We start from the raw sequence: 21,594 nt of genomic DNA on the forward strand, positions 1-21,594 counted from the left end.
TTCTCTGAAGTCTGCATTAATCTACTGTGCCAGATTTTGCCCCCAAGGTAACTAGATGGATGACGTAGTTATCATGTGGATGAACCTAGCCCACTGTCCATCTGCTTCCTTCTGAGACTGAACTGTTGGCTTAGATGAAATCTCTGTGAGAAAACTTGAGCACAAAGGAGTACAATTCTGAGAACAGATAAGAATTTAAGCCATTTTTTTACCTACCCTCTTGACAGTATAAACCCTAAAAGTTTAGATAGGTAAATGCCTAAGGTAGCATCTCAGTCCTGTAGTTTTCCCTACTTTACTTGGCTTCAGCTGTAACAAATATGATGTGTCAGAGCAACAACCTATGTCACATCAGCAGCTATGCATCCAGAATCAGATCGTGATTACATTCAATAATGTATCCCAGGTACACTACCTCTTCTAAATAACTAAAATGTTAAGAACCAGGTTTTCTATTTTACAAAGGGTTCCAAGTAAATATTTCCAAACCAACCCAAAATAACACTGAAACATTCACAACTTCAAAATCCTTTGAAAATGAGATACATTGCAGGTTCATCAAAAGCTTTTTAATTTTTTAAAAATGATTTCTAATTTGAATTTCTGATTGCTAACAGTCAAAGTGGGAAATGTCAAAATATGATTTGTTCATAAAACTGCAATGGAAACTTCAAACTGGAACACTCCGCTGCATTTTTCTTTCAAAGAGAGTCAAGAAAGAGAGTGTGTCTGCAGAAATGCAGGTGATGGAAAACATTTTTAGAACAAGGAAGAGCTCCATCACAGGAAACATCTAACTAGTGCAAAAAAACCCAACCCTCTTCAGTTTGAATTCTGCTTCTCTGAAACATAACAGAAGTTGTCAAAAGGCTTCTAGATACTGACAATTTACCACTATCCTGCAGATGAAATCATTATGATTTTAGGATGCTAAACTAAAGAAAAAGTGGTTTGTACCTGCTGCTAATTCTCTTTTGCGAAGTTTAGTATAGTCTAAGACAAACTTTCTGCTTTCTTTGCCCTGCAGATTTCTTTCATTAGATAAAAAGTACTCTCTGACCCTCTGTAGAGAAAGGCTGATTATTGCTTAACCTCACAAATGTCTGGCTTGCATCATTTGGGACTGACCAACAGCAGACATGAACCCTTTAAAAGCTCTGCTCTCCCTCTGACACCCTCCTTATACCCATTTTAGAGGCAGACACTAATTCGAGGCAGCACTGAAAGTTACTAGTGGTAAAGGCACCTTTATCCCTGACTGCTGAACAGGTCATTTTGATTCCACTCACTGTCTCTACCCTCTGCAGCAGATCAAAGAGAACCTTTTTTCCTTTTTTAACTCTGAGTTGCAAAGACAGATGCAATGACACTAAAGGGGAAAACATGCAGAGCTGCATTACAAACCAATTCATCAGAAAACAGAGCACGCCTGCCTTACAAATTTGCCTGCAGCTCTTGTCTGCTGTGTTATTTTTAAACTGCCTGCAGGTTGCAGATTTTTCAGTGGTCCTTCTCCTACCAGTGTACACAGAGGATTTAAGAAGGCACTACTTCCATTACCATGATTTTAAGTTACCAAAAATCTCAGCACATTAAAATTGAGCATCTTTCATCTTCTCATAAGCTTCTTGATGCAATTTATGTATTCATGAGAGGGCATCTCATGCCTCTTACAGCACTGCAAGGTCAATATAACTTAGCTCTGCATTCCTGATGTTCCCAGTTGCCATACATCAACCTACAGAGTGCAGCCTGCAGTTGCTGTAATCAGCAACCCAAACATCCAGTTACAGACTCCTTGGCTTGTCATGAAAAACTCAAGAAGACAAACCAAACTGACTGAACCTAATGCTGAATTAAACAGCAGTGTTATCACTCAGATGTGATCATCTCAGCACCAAAACCATCTACTGTACAAATGAAGGCTGTGTGCAGCTAATACCACTCTTCCATCACATGTTCAGGACATAGACTGCACAGTACTTCCAACATGGCCCACTCCTATGGGAGGCTGCACAGGATAGGACAACACAGAAGGCTCCATGTGAATGTGAGGAAAAACTTTTTCACTGTAAGGGTGCCAAACACTGGAATAGGCTGCTCAGAGAGGTTGTGGAGTCTCTGGAGACATTGAAAACCCAGCTGGATGTGTGACCTACTCTAGATGATTCTTCCATGGCTGGGGGGTTGAACTAGATGGTCTTTCAAGGTCCTTCCAACTCTTAATGCTCTGTGATTCTGTGACTGATGTCTGTAAATGGGAGAACTTCTGTGTTCAGAAAAACTTCATGATATATGGGGCTAACACCACGGTTGCTGCTGATGTAAATAGAAGCTGCAGATGCTCAGGTTTTCTGAGAGGTCAGACCCTGCAATCAAATGTAGTGAATACTATACTTTATTTCCTTTTCTGTTGCCTAGTGTATTATGCAGCCCAGAGCAATACTGCAGAGCAATGCCTGTCAGGTCAGAACCTCCCCCCCCTCATATGATTTGGGATGTCTCAGACACCAAGCTGTTCACGCTCTTGACCACTGCTAGGAGCTCTAGAAACTACCCCAGCTAGCGCTTGCCCACCTTTATCAGCATGGGCATAGCCATGTTAATTTCCACACCTCTGACATACAGAGCAAATGACAACTGAGTGATATATGAGGAATTTGGTTTAAACTGCTTAGGGAGGTGGTGGAGTCACCATCCCTGGAGGTCTGTAAGAAAAGACTGGATGTGGCACTTAGTGGCATGGTTTAGCTGATGTTGTGATGTTTGATAACAGGCTGGACTTGATCTCAGAGGTCTTTTCCAGCCTCAGTTATTTTGTGATCTGGAACTTCTTGACTGGAAGGGTCCCAGAGCACTGGCACAGGCTTCCCAGAGAGGTTGTGAAGTCTCTTCTGGAGCCTTTTAAGACCTATCTGGATGTGTTCCTGTGTGCCCTGAGCTAGATTGTGTGGTCCTGCTCTGGAAGGGGGGTTGGACTTGATGATCTCCTTGGGTCCCTTCCAACCCCTAACATCCTGTGATCTGTCATCTGATCTGTGATCTGTGATCCAGTACAGAAGCCTTTGCCTTCAGTAGGGACTTGAAATATTTTAGATGTAAACAGATTCAGTTACAGCAAACCCCTCTGGTCCCACAGGACTGATGGCCATCTCCTTGCAGGACAGTATGAGACCACTGCTGTTTCAGTAGTGATGGCCAAGCAGAGCCTGGACAACCTGTGCTAGGTAGGTTTAGGCTGCTGTGCTGTGGGTTAACCTTGTGCTCACTTGACTCCATATAATGGCTATCCCTCATCCCTCTACATAAACCAGGTAGTTGAGCAAGCTCTTGTTCATTTTTCCCTGATAATTTGGAAAGCCTTGCTTTGGCTCTTGGCTGTTTATATTTTGGAGACATCCTCTATGTAATCACATGGCCTGGCCCCAGGCTGTCAGGCTCTGGGAGGAATAACCACATTATTCCACAGAACAGTTAGTATAATTAAAATATTGACTGAAGATTAAAAAAATGTGCTGAATATTTCACAGTCTGGTTGGATGGTTGGCGGCTCTTGGCAGCTTGTTGGCTGCAGAAGCTGGCTGATATTTAGGCATGCCTTCTCCTTCGGCATTCATTGCTGTATGTGGGAACTGCTTTTTTGTGCTGTCAACTTCTCCCCTCCCAAGCAGCCAACCCACAACCACACAAAAATGAACTGACTGGAAATGAGGAGCTCCAAGGGCTTTCTTGTGACTCCTATTGCCAGTGAGACCATTTCCTTGTTGCTTAAGACTTCAGGATATTTGTCTTGCTGTGTCTTTATCTATTTTTATTTGTGTCCATCTCTCTAAATGTGTGGTGTAGGAACTACATATGGTAAGAATGTACCAGGTGGTAAAACCAGTTGCTTAAGAACGGTCTGTACTATATGGGAAGCATTAATAAAGTTAAAAAGCCCACAAAATTTTCCATTGGAACATTTCTTTTAGCTACTACTCCTTCTCTGACATTTGATTTCTATCTGTAATTAATCTGTAACCAAAATTTAAGGCACAAAATCCTTACTTCTCCATAACCAAGAGGTCAGAAGGGAATGAGAGAAACCCAGCTGACAGGGCTGGCAGAAACTACAGCAGCATTGATCACTACAAGGCACTTAAGGAATTCTTATCACCTTTGCAATATCTCCCCATTCTTAGGGGGATACCTGGGATAGTGAACATTGCTAGAGGCACATAGATTTCCATTCGAGTGACTTCCTTGTTCATTCTTCCTATCTGGTAAAATAAAACAAGTGAAACGATTTCACGCTATCAGTATTAACCAAAACGTGTGGGTGATGCATAAACCACTTTGCAGACACCTACATCCTGAATGAAATGCAGTAGGATCAGTAACTTGTCACAGTACTGCTTTAAATCAGCTTGTTAAATATTCATGTACATGTTTGAGAAATTCTTGGTATGGTAGGAAGTGCTTAAGTAGCAGTGCAGTCTCACAGGCAAGGGCCAGGGACAGCTGAGCTGAAGTTGTCCTATTCCACTGGCTAGGGCTGGGTGATAGGTTGGGCTGGATGATCTTGGAGGTCTCTTCCAAACTGGTTGATTCTATGAAATTCCAGGCACAAGAGTCTGCTTTGCAGTCTAATGTGCATCCTGATCTACAGCTCTTTTAAGATGAGCTAATTCAGGACCATTTCCATTCCCACTCAAGGGATGTCACAAGAAATGGCCAAATGCTGTTTTCTGAGCCTTCTGTTAGAGCTTTAAAGTAATCATAACAGCAGATTAATAGCAGATCTACTCTGCCATTTGCATTCTCATGCCATCTCTGTAACCAAGAGTAGCTCTACTTCAAAATTTATTTCTGTGATATTTCTCATTTTTGGATATACAGTTAGGAAAGGAACGTGATATCTTGGTGTCCATCTGTGGTCTCCTCTTCTCTCCTCCACTAGGCTCATTGCTAGTTTTGGCTCCCAATTTAGTATTGACCTCCAAATTCTAAATTATACATGTCGCCTTGAATAGACATCATTCTTTCATAGACAAAAATACATAAATACATACATTTTAAATCTGTTCTAAATTAAACCCTAAGATAAACTCTGTGGAATGAGGCAAAGATGCTCTAAATTCAGTACACAGAGAAATTTGCTGGGCAGGCATGGTGGGGGCAGGGGATTGTCAAAGCCTTTTCTCTGTTTTGTTAGTTACTGTGGCCAAGTGTTTAGTTTGTCTCCACTGAATGATTCATCTCTATTACCAGTATTTTCAAAATTAAATGGAAGAGGAGGAATGTGTTCATTCTCCTGCTGTGTTTAATAATCTTCCAAAAATTGTTTCCTGTTTACTTGGAGATCCCCACCTCCGTGCTGCAATTTAAGCATTTTCACCCTCTTAACTGAAAACAAAGCCTGGAAGATGCTGTATGGTTTTTATCCTGCAATCATAAAGCAACTTATGATAAACGTTGTTGTTCCAGAGAGAAATTACTTGGAAATGTACTTAGCTCCACATTGTCCATCTAAATAATAACTGTCTATTTAAAAAAAATCACAAATTGCCATCAGTTTTTATTCATTTAACATATCTGATGGCTGATGACAGCTTGTCTTTTAACAGTCACTGTACTGGTACTCAGTTTAAAGTCTCAGTAAAGACATCAATAGCCCCATTTGTGGGGCTGCTTCTTTCATGGTACTAGCTGGCACACAACTGTGAATGGTCAGTATGTATTGTTTTGTGCAGGACCTGTCTACAAGCAACATTTACAGTGTATATTCAAGACAAAATATTAAAAATACCTAATTGCTTTTCCAGATGAAACCTTATCTCTGCATTCCTGCGGCTTGGCTGGACAAAAGGGAAAGAATTTTCCCCTTAGCTTCCTCAAGGAATAAATTTTCACAATAGTTCTAAGGTTTTACCTATGTAGCACATATCAAACAAACTGTTCTTATATAAAAGATTTGCATTAGCTCACCCAAACCAGTGTGTTCTATGTTAGCTTATGTGAAAAGAGTTCATTTAAAAGGCATCAATATCCTGTGGTCTGAGAAGAGAAATGGAAGTTGGGAATTCAGAAGGGACCCGAACTTTCTCACTTCCTCTCAGCTTTTCATGAGGGTCTACATTTTCTAAATGAGCATTACATTTACATGATTAACTGAAGGCCATATGGGCCTGGTTTGCAGATGTGTTAAATTTCTTACTGCTCCTGTTAAAGCTACTGGGAGCTCTCTTCATGTTTCAGAAGGCTGTAATGCTGTTACACAAAGCCTTGGGAGGGAGAGAAACTTGGTGTGTACCAGGCTCAGGTGAAGGTAGGAAAGCGATGGAATAAAGCACAGGCTGTTCTAATTCACCACATCCTCCTCTGCATAGGCCTAGTAGCCCTGATTAATCCATGAGGGATGGCAGCAGTGGAGATACTAAAATATTTGGCATCCAGACAGGTACTGTGCAAGACCAGAGTCAAGAGAGCAGCTGGTAGGAAGCACTGGGCTCGCACAGTCAGGTTGAACACCTTTCTGTTTGGTGTCCCTCAGCCTTGCCACTGAGTTCAACAATGCAGAGACTTTCTTTCAAAGGCTTGCACTTCTCTTGGTGACTAGATTGAATGCTTGTTAGCTGCTGAACCTGTTTGGCTCCCCTTTTTAAATCTACGCTGAAACATTTTGTCTAACAGTTGCTTTCCTCTCTTCCTCTCTCAGATGAGATGGAGCAATCCCCTGCAATGCGTTCTGACTACTTGGTCTCAGGGATTCGAACTCCGCCAGTGAGGAGGAACAGCAAACTGGCAACGCTGGGCAGGATCTTCAAACCATGGAAGTGGCGGAAAAAGAAAAATGAGAAGTTGAAGCAGACATCTGCAGGTAGGATGAGAACAAGAGAGTGATGCTGCACAAAGCAAAGCATAGCTTGAGTGAAGACTGCTTGCATAGGAAATGTTAGCAGTGACCTGTTCTAAACTTAACTCAGAGATTGCAGCAAGTTACACGTTAATGATGTTAAAGGCTAAAATGATCCCCTATAGACTGACATAACGTAACGTAACATAACAGGATAGGATAGGATATATTCAGAAGAAAATATCAAAATCCAAGAATGAAGGACAAGACCTAACACAGCCTGCTTTTCATAGGCTTCTCCAAAATAGTCTACATTTATAGCCCCAAGTATCATCACCCCTTTTATTTGGGGTGAAGATTATATAGGTCACAGTAACATTATGAAGAGTGACAGGAGGGAGTTACAGCATGTAAAATGTGTTCCCTCAAGCAGCTGTCTCTCTGGTGAAGGAGCCCAGCACACAGCACTGCATGCTCTTGCTGATCTCCTGGGATGTCCCAGGAGATCAGTAAGGAAAGAAACTCTCTTGCCTTTCCCAAAGATAGGATGGTGCAGTTCCCTCCATGTATCCTAATATCCTGTGGAGCATCACAGTGAAGGATACCACTTCCTGAGGCAGCTCCGATGTGCCTTATTAAACAGCATGAGGGCTCTAATATCCCTGTTACTCTGCACACAGTGTGATCAGACAGTTGGTGAGATCATAAATCTCAGCTCTGCATGTGGGAGATTTTACAGTTGTTTTAACAAAGGAAAAGGCACAAACAGGCTGACTACTCCATGCTCCCCAAAACAACATCCTTGCAGTTCTTTTCAAGCACACAGTAGTTAAGACTAGAGGGAATTTCCATGGTGCATCTTTCTCACTCCCTTATGTGAATACCCTGTTAACTGGTGCTGTGTTATGCTCTTACTTCATGCAGTGCTGGAGAAGAAGATGACAACACGACAAGGTCGGGATGAACTCATTAAGAAAGGCCTTCTGGAGATGATGGAACAAGGTAAGTCAATATTCTTCATCTTTTTTTATCACAATCTTTTTCAGGACAATAGGAAACTTAATTGCAAAAGGACAGACAATGAATAAAAAGAAAAACCTTCAATGCAAATAGAAAAAAACCCAGTATCTGAATTAAGCATGTCTATCTTCACATTCCTCCCTGCTGCAATCAATCCACATGTTTAATTTTTGATGTGTTACCATCTTGACGGCAACTCTGCCTTTGCTTGATTTATACATAGTACACTCTAAACTGGTACCTATGTTTTGTGCAATTGCTCTATACCTACCCAGATGCTACTGCCAAGAAAGTTGGCTAAAGCTTATGTAAATATAAACTTATACAGAGGCATTCAGCTAACATGAATCGAAATCTCATCAGATGATACTAATCTGATGTTTTCTGCTGTCTTTCCAGTAAAACAGGTTTGTAACAAAGCATATTACCCTTCTGCCCATTTTTAGTGCATAGGAAAAAGTGAAGCATTTAGTAGTGCCTTTTTTAAGTTTTCCAGAGTACCAATTGGCTTCGGCAGAAGTCACTGAATGAAAGATGATAGTGTCAGAACATACACAAAGGATTGTGGTTCTTGTGCATCCCTGTTCCAAAGCCCTAACCAGTGCTCAAGGGAGAAAGAGATATGGGTGACTGCTCTGTGAGATCAAGTGACCTCCCAATGTTACAGCCAACATCCCAATTGCCATTTTCCACTTAAACAGACATAAACAAAATAAATCCATCTTTACATTGAAAACTTCTTAGTAGAAAGCACTGTCATGACGAAAGCCTGGTCTTTTGAATTGGATTAATCTGATGGATAGAATTATGCTCTTTGAAACTAATAATTGAGTTTCTTTGTGTAAAGCAAATGCCATGCCTATAAATAGGCCGGGGGACAATACTCACTGATGCTATGCTGGAGTGTAACTGAGAAACTGAAGAGTCAGAAAAAGAACATTTGGAACAGGATTTATTTTTTTCATTGCAGCAAATCAATTTTAGTATTATTTTATTGATACATTTTAATATGAATTTTATGTCCAAGTTAAAAAAGTAAGCTATCAAACAAGCAGCTTATTCTAAAATGGAAGTTTCTAGAAAGCTCTCTTTTAATTCCTGCCAACTGGACTCTGTGGCTCTCATAATTCTAGGCGAGTTGCCTTGTTAACATGTTAACACTATTGGTTAGAAAAATTACACCAAATTTCTGTTAGGGGTATGAAAGTTCCCCTTAATCCATGAATTTGAACACACATATGTAGCATTTTGCAAAAGAACTGTAAAATAAAACTCCTGCAGAGCACAATAAAAGATATTAAGAATAATGAATCAATAAGCCTCTTGCATACATGAAGAACTGGTTGGGAGGAAAACGATGCTAAGTTACTAGATCATTTTAACAAAATGAAAATAGTTTAAATAAATATATATAGTCCAATGGGAAGTGAAGACAAGCTCTGCTTTTAAGGCAGCTGCACACAGGCTGCTTACCTGTCTGCAACAAAATTGCACAGAGCTCCTATACACATCAAACAAGTTTTCAGTACCACCTTGCAGCCTTGCTGCAGAAAGGAAAGAACAGCTGACAGTCAGTTGAAGGACATTGCAGCTACCTGCAAGTTTTCTTTACAGAGTATTATGAATCTCCAGGGCTTTTTTATTATATTATTAGTAGAAGCAGCTTATTAACTGGGATAAAAAATTGACCCAAATAATTCTCAGTAAATGATTAGTGCCCTACTTGGACTGAGCTGAATTGGCAGCAATTGCAAGGCTAAGTCCTTTTTTATGCAGTAAGTTGCAATTGTCAAAGCAGCAATACTATGCTAGAAGTTTGCAGTAAATCCTAAAATGCTTTTATTTCATCAGACTCTACTCCAGGGACTTGATTCCTGATCACTTTCATAAATAGCCAAACTGGGATGAAGGTGTAGTTTGAGAAACCTCCAGATCTGCTTCATGCATTTACAGTAGTGTTGTCACACTCCATTCTGGCAGCACAAGGCCTGCCATGCAGCATTTTGAACTAGACTGTTTGGCTCAGAGCAAACCACAAAGATAGCGCAGAATCTGCATCAATCTGTGAGCAGCCCAGGGTGAAATTGCCCTGTCCTTGGTTGGTGATGAGTCATCCTAACAGGTTATGTCACCCTTTCTCCTCACACAACCCCAAAACCCAACTGCCCAGACACACTGCGCAGTTGCACAGCTTGGGCCCCTTCTGTCCTCTCCAGCTCCAGTGCTTGAAAACTGAACCTGAAATGCAGCTTCACTCTAGAGAACCAGCTTGAACTCTGAAAGAGGGTGCAGTCTGGTATACTGTGGAATTCATTCCCAACAGAATTAAAGCCCCACTTCTAGTTAGTTTACTCAGGACTCTGCTGCTTTCTTTATTGGTGGATCTAAGTTCCTGTCCCTAGACAATCTTTAACATACAATGTTTAGACCCACTGGTAATCAAAGCAGCACACCCACTTTGATCTAAGCACAAGCTGATGAATTCTGACCAGAAACATCGCTGTTGTGAAACTCAGATGCTTCTCAACTGAAATTCTTAACAGGGGTGTCTTCTGCTTGTCATTACTTCCTTAGTCATTACACTTTCCATCGGCTGGGATCTGAAGCTGCTCATGTCTCTGGCTGCAGTTTCACTGTGGCTCAGCTGTCAGCAGCCTGCCTTTCTGAAGGATGTGAGGAACGTGCAAAGTAAAGTTGCCTTGAAAACATTTATGTAGCTTCCCCTGATATTTCTCCCCATTGTGAGCACATAACTGATCAAATGTAACTGTGCTTAACAGCCTTGAGAAGTAAAGGCTGCCTGTCAAATAATGCAGGCAGCTGTTAATACACCGATGATTATGTGTAGGCTGCCTTCACAATGAGCTGAAATGTAGGCAATGAACTTTTTCCCCCTCCCCTTCCCTGTATCATAGCAACTGTGCTACTGCAAGTGCTATTTTAAGAACAGTAACTTTTCACCAAACGTGATTATGAGGCAGACTGAGTGAGCTCAACGTACAAAAATACTGCAACCCTTCTGCAGCATCTCAGGGCCAAGATCTGATACTCTTACCCAAAAGCACAATAAATTGCTCTGCAGACTGTCCACATAGTATTAAAAAAGAGTAGCTGTGAATACTAGCTGTTTTAAATCAGTGTTTCAGAAACTTGTCATGATATCATTGCAAGAAAACATAGCTGTGCCAGGCTCCAGAAAAGAGTGTCAAGGGCTGAGAAATACAAGTTAGGAGGTCAGGAGTGAACAGCAGACATGTCCATCAGCATGGAGTGCTGGCTAGAGTAAGAAGTAATTGCTTTCTTTGGTTTGTATCGGTGATGTAGATCTCATAAATTCTGAGAGAGACATGAAGGATGGTTTGTATTCTGTGGACTCTTGCCTGAATAGGAGAATACTAGAAAAGCTTCAGTCATCAAGATGCATACAGCTGCAGGGATCACTGGCACAAAAAATCTTTCAGAGTAAGCAAAGGGAGCAGTTTCTAGGTCTGCATGAAGAGGGATTTGAATTTCTGATCAGCTCAGTCATACAGGACGTGCTTTTCAAAGCTGAGTAACTAAAACTGTACTCCAAACCTACAGCTTGGTAGGAATATTAACAGCCTTGTCTTCAGCAAGGCTCTGACATTAGTGCTGGGACAGCTGGATGGCAGTATGTCATGCAATGAGCCTCACACAACTGATGTGTCAGATCAGGCTGGAACTGCACTGCACCATGAGCTCTGCTTGTGCAAGGAACTGTCTCCTCCCAGAGACATCTGATTTCCCACGCTTGTGGTCATCTCCCATACAGCAGGTGCTTGAACCTTCCTGTACCTGCACAGTCACCGTTGCCCAGACTGCTGAATGCCAACAGAAAAAGGTGCCCTTTTGAGAAAACTGACTGGGTATTAGTACCCAGATGGGCTGCTCATCACAAGCTTTGTATTACAGACGCTTAGCACTGTTAGAGATCAGGTGCTGCTCTGAGACTAATCTCAGCGTTGGGACTCACTCTTCTCAAGGGGATAAAAGGGAGTTTCAACTTTCACTGCTCATGGTTTAGTTAAGATGAAATGATTTGGTGTTTTAGATACTGAAGGCAAAGGCTGCACTGGTGATGATGCCACGAGAGCAACACTAAGTGACCCTCCAGCTCCAGTGTGCCAGGCACTTGCCTCAGAAGAGGGGCAGCAAGAGAGTACAACAGCAGGCACAACGAATGTGACCTTGGTTGGTGAGGAGCTGCATTTGGATGAGCTGAAAGAAGATGCAGGTATTGGATATAAAATATTTTCAAGAAATTATAAAACATTAAGAAAATATTTCTGCTAAGTTGCTTTATGAGGATTTGAATGTGTCAGTGCATTAAAGGGTCAGAGCACGTTGTTCAGCTCAGCCCATGCTAGGTTAGCACTCAAAGCACTTAAAGACAGTGATTTTTGAGCCTGCTACCAAACTGAGGGGCCACACAAAGCTTGGCATAATAGAATTAGTTGGGTTATGAGACAATTCAGTCTTTGCGTGGTGCTCCTTTGATATCAGAGTGACTGCTATGAAGATGAAACAAGATTCTCATAAAAAACATTTCTTAAACTTCTGTGCCAATCCTGACGTTATTTGTCCTGGCTCAGGAGAACAATGTCAATACACAGCCCACGTGTCTGTATCATCACCCTGCCTACAGCATGCTGCAAATACAAGTGAAGTTCAATACTAGGACCACAGATAAGTTAAACCAACCTCCCTTCATGGAACTGTGCTCTAGCAGATCTTCTCTGTGACAACAGTTCCTTGGGACTAGAGCAACCAGGCACCGTTCAGCAGCTGGAGGGTTTGCAATCACTTCCTGACAACCAAGTAATGCAAAGCTGCAGAGATAATGCTTTATCCTAGTTTGTAAGGAGTGCCACATGATTACAGATCTTCCCACCCTCTTGTCAATCTGTACACCTTCTCCAGCTGCCTTGATTGCTGTTTGTTCTCCATCCCATGCCCTCCTTCCTTGGCTTTCTCTGAGGTCCCAGCCCCTGGCCTTTTTCACCAAGCCCTCCCCTTCCTACTGTTGTTTGCTGAGCAATGCTGCCTGTTTGTGAACTCAACCTGCTTCAGCAGCTCAGAATGGAAATCATCCTCTGAAGTGTCTTCCATTTCTTTGCTTTATCCTTTTCTTCTTGTCCTTTCCATACTCATGTCTCATGCAATTTTGTTCCCTTTTGATGTTTTGCTTTTATATAATATTGCACTCCTGGCCAAAAGAATCATAGAATCAAGCAGGTTGGAAGAGATCTCCAAGATCATCCAGTCCAACCTATCACCCAGACCTATCCAGTCAACTAGGCCATGGCACTAAGTGCCTCATCCAGGCTTTTTTTAAACACCTCCACCACCTCCCTGGGCAGCTCATTCCAATGCAAATCACTCTCTGTGAAGAACTTCCTCCTAACATCCAGCCTATGCCTCCCCAGGACACCTGGGCACACTGCTGGCTCACGTTCAGCTACTATCTACCAGTACCTCCCAGGTCCCTTTCTGCCTGGCTGCTCTCCGGCCACTCTGTCCCCAGCCTGTAGCACTGCTTGGGATTGTTGTGGCCAAAGAGTAGAACTCTGCACTTGGCTGCGTTAAATCTCATCCCATTGGCCCCTGCCCACCCATACAGCTTGTCAATGTCCTTCTGCAGGACTCTCCTACCCTCCAACAGACCAACTGCTCTTAGATTGGTGTAATCTGCAAATTTACTGATGCTGGACTCAATCCCCTGGTCCAGATCATCAACAAAGATATTGAACAGGACTGGGCCCAGTACTGATCCTTGGGGGACACCACTTCTGTCTGGCTGCCAACTGGATGTGGCACCATTCACCACTACTCTCTGGGCATGGCCCTCCAGCCAGTTCTTGACCCATTTCAGAGTGAATCCATCCAAGCCATGAGCTGCCAGCTTTGCCAGGAGCTTGTTGTGGCAGATGGTGTCACAGGCTTTGCTGAAGTCCAGGTAGACTACATCATGTAGTAGCTCAGCTCCAGTCTTAATTGCTTTGACAACATTAACTCTTCTGTCTCCCTAAAAGTATCTCTCCTCATGTGTGCTCATCACAAAGATTTTTTTATAAGCCTAGCATCACCTTTTCATTATCCATCACATTCTTAATTTCAACTACACAGGTTACTTCATCAAGAAATATGCCAAAGCACTGTATATGGCATCTTAAAGTTTTTATCTCTTAAAATAGAGGTATAACAGAGAACTGGACACAGACAGCCTCTATTAACACATGCGCTTAAGGCTGTTTTGCTCTTTCTTCAAACTCTTTGTGGCTGTGTTTGGGTTTGTATTCCCCTGAAAATCAGTAGAGGCAAAACTCATTCATCTTCCTGCTCTTAGAACAACCAGAGCAAGATCTTGACTAGAATACTTCAATTATGTTTTTACTCTTTTCTAGAGTGCTTCATTCCATGTCACTAAGAAAATTAATCTCTGAATATCTAATTCTTATCCCTGGGGCAGACTATTGTGGAAAGATGGCAGTAATAATGTACCATGTACTTAACCTTATGGGTCTGCAAAATCTAGTGCTAGGATTTAAAATTTCCCTTATGCTGCATTCAGTTTATGTATCAAGGCTTTCAAATCATCCCAATGCTTATGTCTCTTTTTTCTAATCCTAGTTCCTTTTATGGTCTTCCTGGCACAGCCTTTTCTCTCTTCTATATTTCTTTTCCTCATTTTTTTAGTGTCCTTTTTCAGGTATTACCCTCTCCTGGCTCCTGGGTCTGTAAAACTCCACTCCTGTTTATTAGAAACCCTCTCTCATCAGCAACCTCTGGCTTTTAAAACAATTGCTGTCAATCTAGTCTTTATATGCTAATTTATCCCTGTTTCCTGTCTCTATTTAATTCACCTTAAGGAATTTGTTGTGTGGGAAAGCTCTGCAAAATTGTCAGTGTGTTGCTAAATTTATTATAATGTTGACTTTATTTTAATATTTGGCCTTTGGCTCATTCCAGGGCCAGTAGATGTCTTTCTACAAATTTGTATAAATATTTGACCAGCTAGAAACAAAATGAATATATTTTCTTTGTCCTCAGAATGTCATATTCCATCCTAAGGATGTGGAATGAAGCCTAGGGAGGGGAAGAAGAGGAAACAAAAGGAAATATTTGTAGACTTCATATTTGTTTAATACACAGGAAAAGAACAGCCTAGACAGAAAGAGGGCGGTTTTTCATACCTAACCTAGCCAATGGGCTTGGGGCCAGTCCCAGGGTGGGATTCCTACCTAGCAGTGAGATGGCATTTTGACAAGTAGCACTCCACAAATAATTAACTACTCCAGCAAGGAGTCTAGTGCTGGAATATTTTCAGCAGGATAATATCCACTCTGCAGTCTGAAATCCCTTAATAGGTTTGTGTACTCAAGGCTCAGATTTGCTCTCAGACCGAGTCAAACATGTGCTGTTACCAGAAACAAGCACATAAAACACCAGAAGCAAACCATTCTTTGCAGGGGATGTAAAATGAACATTCTTTAAACAGTATCACAGTATCACAGTATCACAGTATCATTAGGGTTGGAAGAGACCTCACAGATCATCAAGTCCAACCCTTCACCACAGAGCTCAAGGCTAGACCATGGCACCAAGTGCCACGTCCAACCTTGCCTTGAAGTGCCCCAGAGACGGCGACTCCACCACCTCCCCGGGCAGCCCATTCCAGTGTCCAATGACTCTCTCAGTGAAGACATAAGCACACAATGGCAATTTGCTTTTGTGATACCACTCTTAGAGCAGGACAGAGTCCAGACACAAAAAGATCTGACTGATGAAGCTGAGGTGTTTTAAATCCACCTTCTCCATAGGGAGAGGTCCCACTATGGTGGCTACTCTGCATCTGTGCCAAACAGCACTTCATGTCACAGGGAGGTCTACTGATTTCAGTGATGCTACTGCCAGAAGAAAGCATTGCTCCACCCAGGGGAATGCACTGAAATCTGACTAATTTTCCTAGCAAGCTATTAACATCTACTGGACCTCTTGATCTTTCTGTAATGTAACCCATTAATGACTTTATTTTTCTCTTCCTCCACATCTTCTAGGCCAAAATAAAATGTGATATCAGCCTGGAACAAAGCATTTGCCTAGAAGTATGTTTAAAATAAAATTATTTAGATTTATAATTCAGGCAACTATCACAGACAGCAGCTTCCCTATCACGCCACATTTCACAAGAATTCCTATTAACAGTGCCTATTTATTCCTCTTTCCTGTCTTTTTTTAAATGACAAATGCTCATTCCTCCTCTTCTAGGCATACTCATTAATCTGTTTGTCAACAAATTAAATGCTATTATCTTGCTAATGCTATTGTTTCCAACTGCCTAAGTGCTCTGGTGCTTCCCCGTGCACTCTGAATATGAGTATGCTGAATGTTCACTAATACAGAATTTATATTCCAAATAAGACGTAAGACTGAGCCAAGAAAAGATTTGTGATGTGGAAGCTGTGGGTGCCCACTGCTGTTGAGTTTTTAGGATGCGCCCTAGAATGATTTGGAGGGAAAGGTACTTTGGACAACCCAGAATGCTAAATGGAGTGGGATTTGCCATTTATTCAGACCAATTAGTTTGAATCTTTCTCATGCTCTGCTCTCTCAAGATCCCACCTGCAGTGCTGTGTGCAGCTCTGAAGCCCTCAGTGCAGTAAAGACATGGACCTGTTCATGCAGGTCCAGAGGAGGCTACAAAAAGGACATCAGAGGAGTGGATCACCTCTCCTATGAGGACAGGCTGAGAGTGTTGGGTTGTTCAGTGAAGCCTCCTGGGAGATGTTATAGCAATCTTTCAGTAATTAAAGGGAGCCTGTAAGAAAGATGGGGACAAATTTTTATCAGGGCTTGTTGCCACAGGGCAATGTTTAAAACTAAAGGAGGTTGAGATTTGTACTAAATATTAGGAAGAAACTTCTATGATGAAGGTTGTAAAACACTGGCCCAGGTTGCCCAGAGAGGTCCTAGATGCCCCATCCCTGGAAACAGTTAAGGTCAGACAGGATTTGGCTCTGAGCAGTTTGCTGTCATTAAAGATGTCCCTGCTCAGTGCAGGAAGGGTTGGACTATATGACTTTTAAAGGTGCCTTTCAATGTAAACCATTTTATGATCCTATGCAGAGGAGAGACTTAAACACTGATCTATCCATTCAGATGAGTGCTTCACCTGCTAGTGTAGGAAAAATAATCCTCATGGCTACTACTGAACCCATAGTGGCTGGAAATGCAGTTTGGAGAGAGCCTGTCTGTGGCTGGGGTCTTGAATCAGAGTCATCATTGAGCCTCTCTGTGGATTCCCATGTACGCCAAGGCAGAGACCAGGACATGCAACAGAGTGCGAAAGCCAAACAGTGAGGCACCATGAATTTAAGCACTGCTGGAGTCAGCTGGTATCTGAGCAGGATCAAGGATGTTAATCTTGGACTTCAGTGAAATTCCATTTATGTCCCACCTCAGCTTCATTTCTTTCTGGATCTAGTCCCCTGTGCCCTCATTACAGCCAGGTCAAATTGATGAACTGCTCAGTGATTAAACCTGCACTGACTTTAAGAGCTAAGTGCTTTTGCCATCTTTCATGAGACACTTTTGAAATGTGTGCTGCTTCATCATCTCAAATAAAGGCTTTGGTGATTGAATGTTTTCATAAGTACTTCATAGATTCTCCATTCCATACTAGCTTCTGAGATCAAATGGTGAATCTTTTTTATGGCAACCTTGTCTTGGTTATCAACTTCAACCTCAGGAAAGATTCAACAATTCTGAAGTCAGGCACAGTAAGAGAAGACCTGGAATGAAAGCTGAAGTCATGTATCAAATAAGATAAAAATTAAATTGTGAGCATAAATGTGTACCACAACCAACTGGCTTTCATGTAACACCTGTTTGGCAGTCTTTGCTCCCTATCTGTGTGTTCCTGGCACAGGAAAGCACTTGCTGAATAACTGTGCATCTGCAGTTGCATGCTGTAAGAAAATTCATTGCAGTTCTCAAAAGTTGCTTTGCCTTGCTGCACTCATTGTTAAAAAACAGAAAAGAAAAGGGACAAGGGTCTAGGGAAGTTCAGGAAGCTCAGAAGTTTTCTCAGTAACATCAAAATTGATATTTCTTCAATATCCTTGTGCATTTTATTCTTTACCTGGCTTTACTGGTTGGCTCTTTCACACAATAGTAACTTCCACTGTGGAAAAAAAGTGCTTCTAGCTGTGCACCATGTGTTGTGTTTTTTCTGAATGTTCCTGGCACTGTCCCCTGGCCTATCATTATTACTAACTTCATATTCCATTAATTTTACTTGTCTTCCTACTAGCCAAGAAACCTTCAGCACCCACAGAAGAATTTGTAGATGCCAGCCTGCCAGCATCTGAAGACAGTCCACAAGCCTTACTTGTATCTGAATCCACAGATTCCCCCCAGAAAGAGACAGAAAGAAACCCAGCCCAGCTTCCCAGTCCTCCATTGCTTCCAGCTCCACCACCTAAGGCAATCTCCAAAATTGCGAAGGGCATAACAGGTCAGTAAAGGCTTTACCATCCCTTATGTGTTATTCACCTACACATCACAGTATATATTTTCTTTTATTACATCTTTTTTTAGAGGCTTTTGTTACAAAATGCTGAGAATCAGGCCAGTTATATTGAGTGAACACTAATCATTGCTATGAACCAAGTGGTTTTGTTCACTGATAACAACACACTGATCCTTGTACTTCACATATTTATCTGAACCTCTCAGTGGATTATTTCTTGGAAGTCTATTGCACTAAACACATGTAAAACAAATAAAACCAACTGCAAACATCTGCTGAATCAGATTTTCATATTAATATGCCATAAAACACATGGAAGATTTAAGCATTTTCATCACCTATACTTGCTGGATAACAGTGCAACAGCCAAAATCAAGTTCAAGTCAGTAGGTTCTGAGGAGGTTTCTTTCTAAAGGGTTTGCTCTTTAGGGGAGATCTAAATTCAAACTATGAAATCTGGTCCAGTTACACTGAACATATGTAAGTGATACACCTGTCTCCCACAAAGCAGTCTTCTGTGCCAGACTTCATTGAATGTTTCAAGAGCAATTCCTCTGGGCCTGATTTCCTAACGTATTGCCAATATTGTTACATTTTCCAGCATTCTGGCACTGCAAAAAGGGTGTTAAAGTGAAGATGATTTTACTTTGTTCCAGCTTTAGAGCCCCTACATATGGTGGAAGCAGTTAACAGGGTCTTACTGTAAATTAGAATCAAGTCCTGACATCTAAATGTCATACCTGTTGGGTATTTAGACTTCTAAATGGCATCCGTTATGTCAGCCCTGATTGGCATCCATGCTTATCTACTGGCACAAAGAACAGGGTTTTCAAAGTTACCAGGAAGCAGAACATCAGAAGGACAATGTGATCTGATCGCTGAGGTTCACAGATGCTTAGATTGCGTCAACATCCTGTGCTACGGTCAGGCTCTAGCCTGCGCTGTCCACCTTGTAACACAAACAGGCACAACCGGGGCACCTCTTTGACTCTGCACAGTCGATCAGAAGGCCATACCCTGCATGAGATGGAGGCTGCTCAGAAAATCTGACCCATAATGGGTAACGAGATCGCAGCTTTACCAGGCTCTTCACAGCACTTAGATATTTTGATGCTTAACCAAAGTATTCCCTGAAAAATCTAAGCTATTCTGAGTTTTGGTATGTCATTCTCACCTGCATTTCCCACAAAGAACAACTCTTAATTTCCTCAATTACTCCAGTAAATCTAGACCCCTTTCCAGTAGTGATTTTACATTTGTTTATTTTCCTGTGGACCTGGAGGCAATGGTAAGTTACAATTAAACGAACACTGTCAATGGGTGAAAGAGAATACAGATGTATGGGGAAACAGAAGGACCTGTTATGAAAGAAAAGAAAGGTGAAGAGATTGAAAAGCTCTTTTGTATTTAGTTTTTTCCCCTTTAACAATGTTAAATATGCTGTTAGCAGAGGAGTGAGGAATCAGCCAAGCCCCAATTAGTCACAGAGGGAACAAGGGGAACAAGGCAATGTGCCAAGACATCACTTTGGAAGATTATCCACTGAATAGCTGGCATTAGGACAAATAAGGTGTGATCTCAGGAAACTCAGCTTTCAATACTGGCCCAAGTTGCAGTGAGGACAAAATCAGCCCTTAACTTCTTCCAGAAACAAACAGGTATAAAGATAAGACAAAGTCCTGTCTCTTACAGCTTTGGGGTTGAGCTAACCTGGAGTTCTTGCTTCAAGGAAGCACAGACAACCTCTCTCACTGTGCAGTGGTATAAAATGACTAAAAGGGTGTTTTTGTCATCCCCTCAGACTGTGATTCAATAATTGACCATAAACGTCCTCTGTGCATCTCCACAGTAGCACATAATCAAAATCCTGATGAGTACCAAAGGTCTTTGCTTAGTAGAGACTGGCTGTCTCCTGGAGGCAGCAGCCAGCCTTCTCAGTGCAGGAGGAGCTCTGGGGTGGAAAGGTGCCACACTGCCGAGACATTGCATGTTGTCCACCCAGACACTTGAAGAAGTGCCCTTGTGCTTGCAGACATGTCAGACTATAAAGTCAGTACTTGTTCAGTTAGCTTGACCTCCCTCTCCTGGATGCATAGAGAAATTAATGAAGCTCTGGGCCTTGGTTAGGGCTCTGGGATGGAGGTGGAAAAATGTGCAAAAATACCCTCAAAGATAAGAAAAAAAATCTTAGACCTTCCTTAGAATATGAAAGAAGATCTTACTTGGATATAACTGTCCTCACTGAAGGATGTGCTCCTCTCATCTCACAAATGTGAGAAAGAGGCTTAGTGTTGTCAGTCTCAAATTTGTGATGTTTGGTCTTAGTTATGACTATGGGAGCTCGTATTCCTGCTTGTGCTTTTGCTGTTGTCCTCAGTAAAGCTGCCCTCCAGCCTCCAGCTCTGTTTGCAGCACTGGAGCTGTACCAGGTTTCCAGCCATGAACTTAAGAAAAGGCATGTAGTTGGTAACTGTTATGCAGGATCTTGAGTCTGAGATGAAGTATTTTAAGTATTGAAGCTAGTATTCAAACCTTTTGTTCTTACCATTTTCCTCGTAAGTTACCCTGCCAACAGGAACCAAGTTCGAGTCCCCACCTAACATCAGTATTTCAGGATAACCCTGGCCCAAGCAGAAGTTTTTCTCTGCTACGAACTGAAAGATTCATCTGGAAGCGAAAAGAGTAAAAATGTGTGAAAATAATTTTGTCAAGCTGTAGAAGCCGTGCCAGTAGAAATTCCTGTTTAAAACACTAGGTGGCAGTAGGAGAAAAGAAGCGCAGGATCGCAGAACTACTCTTGTGTGAAACCTTGGAACTGCCTTTTTACACCTAGGCTGAGCTAGTGGTGCAAACACCACCATATGCCAGAGGCTTGGAATGGAGATATAAGGGAAAAGGAAAGAGAACTGCAGAACAGAAAATCAGCGTCTTATTTTCAGGCCAGATGTTCAGTTATCTTAACAGTGTAAAACTACCAAATTGGCAACCAAGGGTATCTCCGCTGTTTTTAGACTTGGGTGCTAGACAAACATATATCAAAGTCTAATGTCCAACAAATGCTTACAGTGCATAAAAAACACCTGAATCTGGGCATTAGATTGCCTCACTATTCTTTTGTTTTTTCTTTTCTTCTTCTTAGTGCTCAGTACCACATCTCTCATTTGAATTTCATTTGTCAAGTTTTGTT

General features: G+C 41.8%; 1 protein-coding gene across 2 annotated transcripts in view; it reads left to right on the forward strand.

Annotated features, from left to right (window-relative positions):
- Window positions 1-21,594, forward strand: part of PHACTR3 (phosphatase and actin regulator 3) — a 108,094-nt gene that overhangs the window by 52,270 nt on the left and 34,230 nt on the right. For both annotated transcript variants that reach the window (XM_064168062.1, XM_064168063.1), the window contains exons 2-5: window positions 6,698-6,859; window positions 7,760-7,837; window positions 11,928-12,110; window positions 18,189-18,392. In XM_064168062.1, coding sequence (XP_064024132.1) covers window positions 6,698-6,859; window positions 7,760-7,837; window positions 11,928-12,110; window positions 18,189-18,392 — 627 coding nt within the window. The remainder of the gene's footprint in view (window positions 1-6,697; window positions 6,860-7,759; window positions 7,838-11,927; window positions 12,111-18,188; window positions 18,393-21,594) is intronic.

The sequence above is a fragment of the Pogoniulus pusillus genome, chromosome 29 (genome assembly GCF_015220805.1).
Source record: "Pogoniulus pusillus isolate bPogPus1 chromosome 29, bPogPus1.pri, whole genome shotgun sequence".
Lineage (NCBI taxonomy): Eukaryota > Metazoa > Chordata > Aves > Piciformes > Lybiidae > Pogoniulus > Pogoniulus pusillus.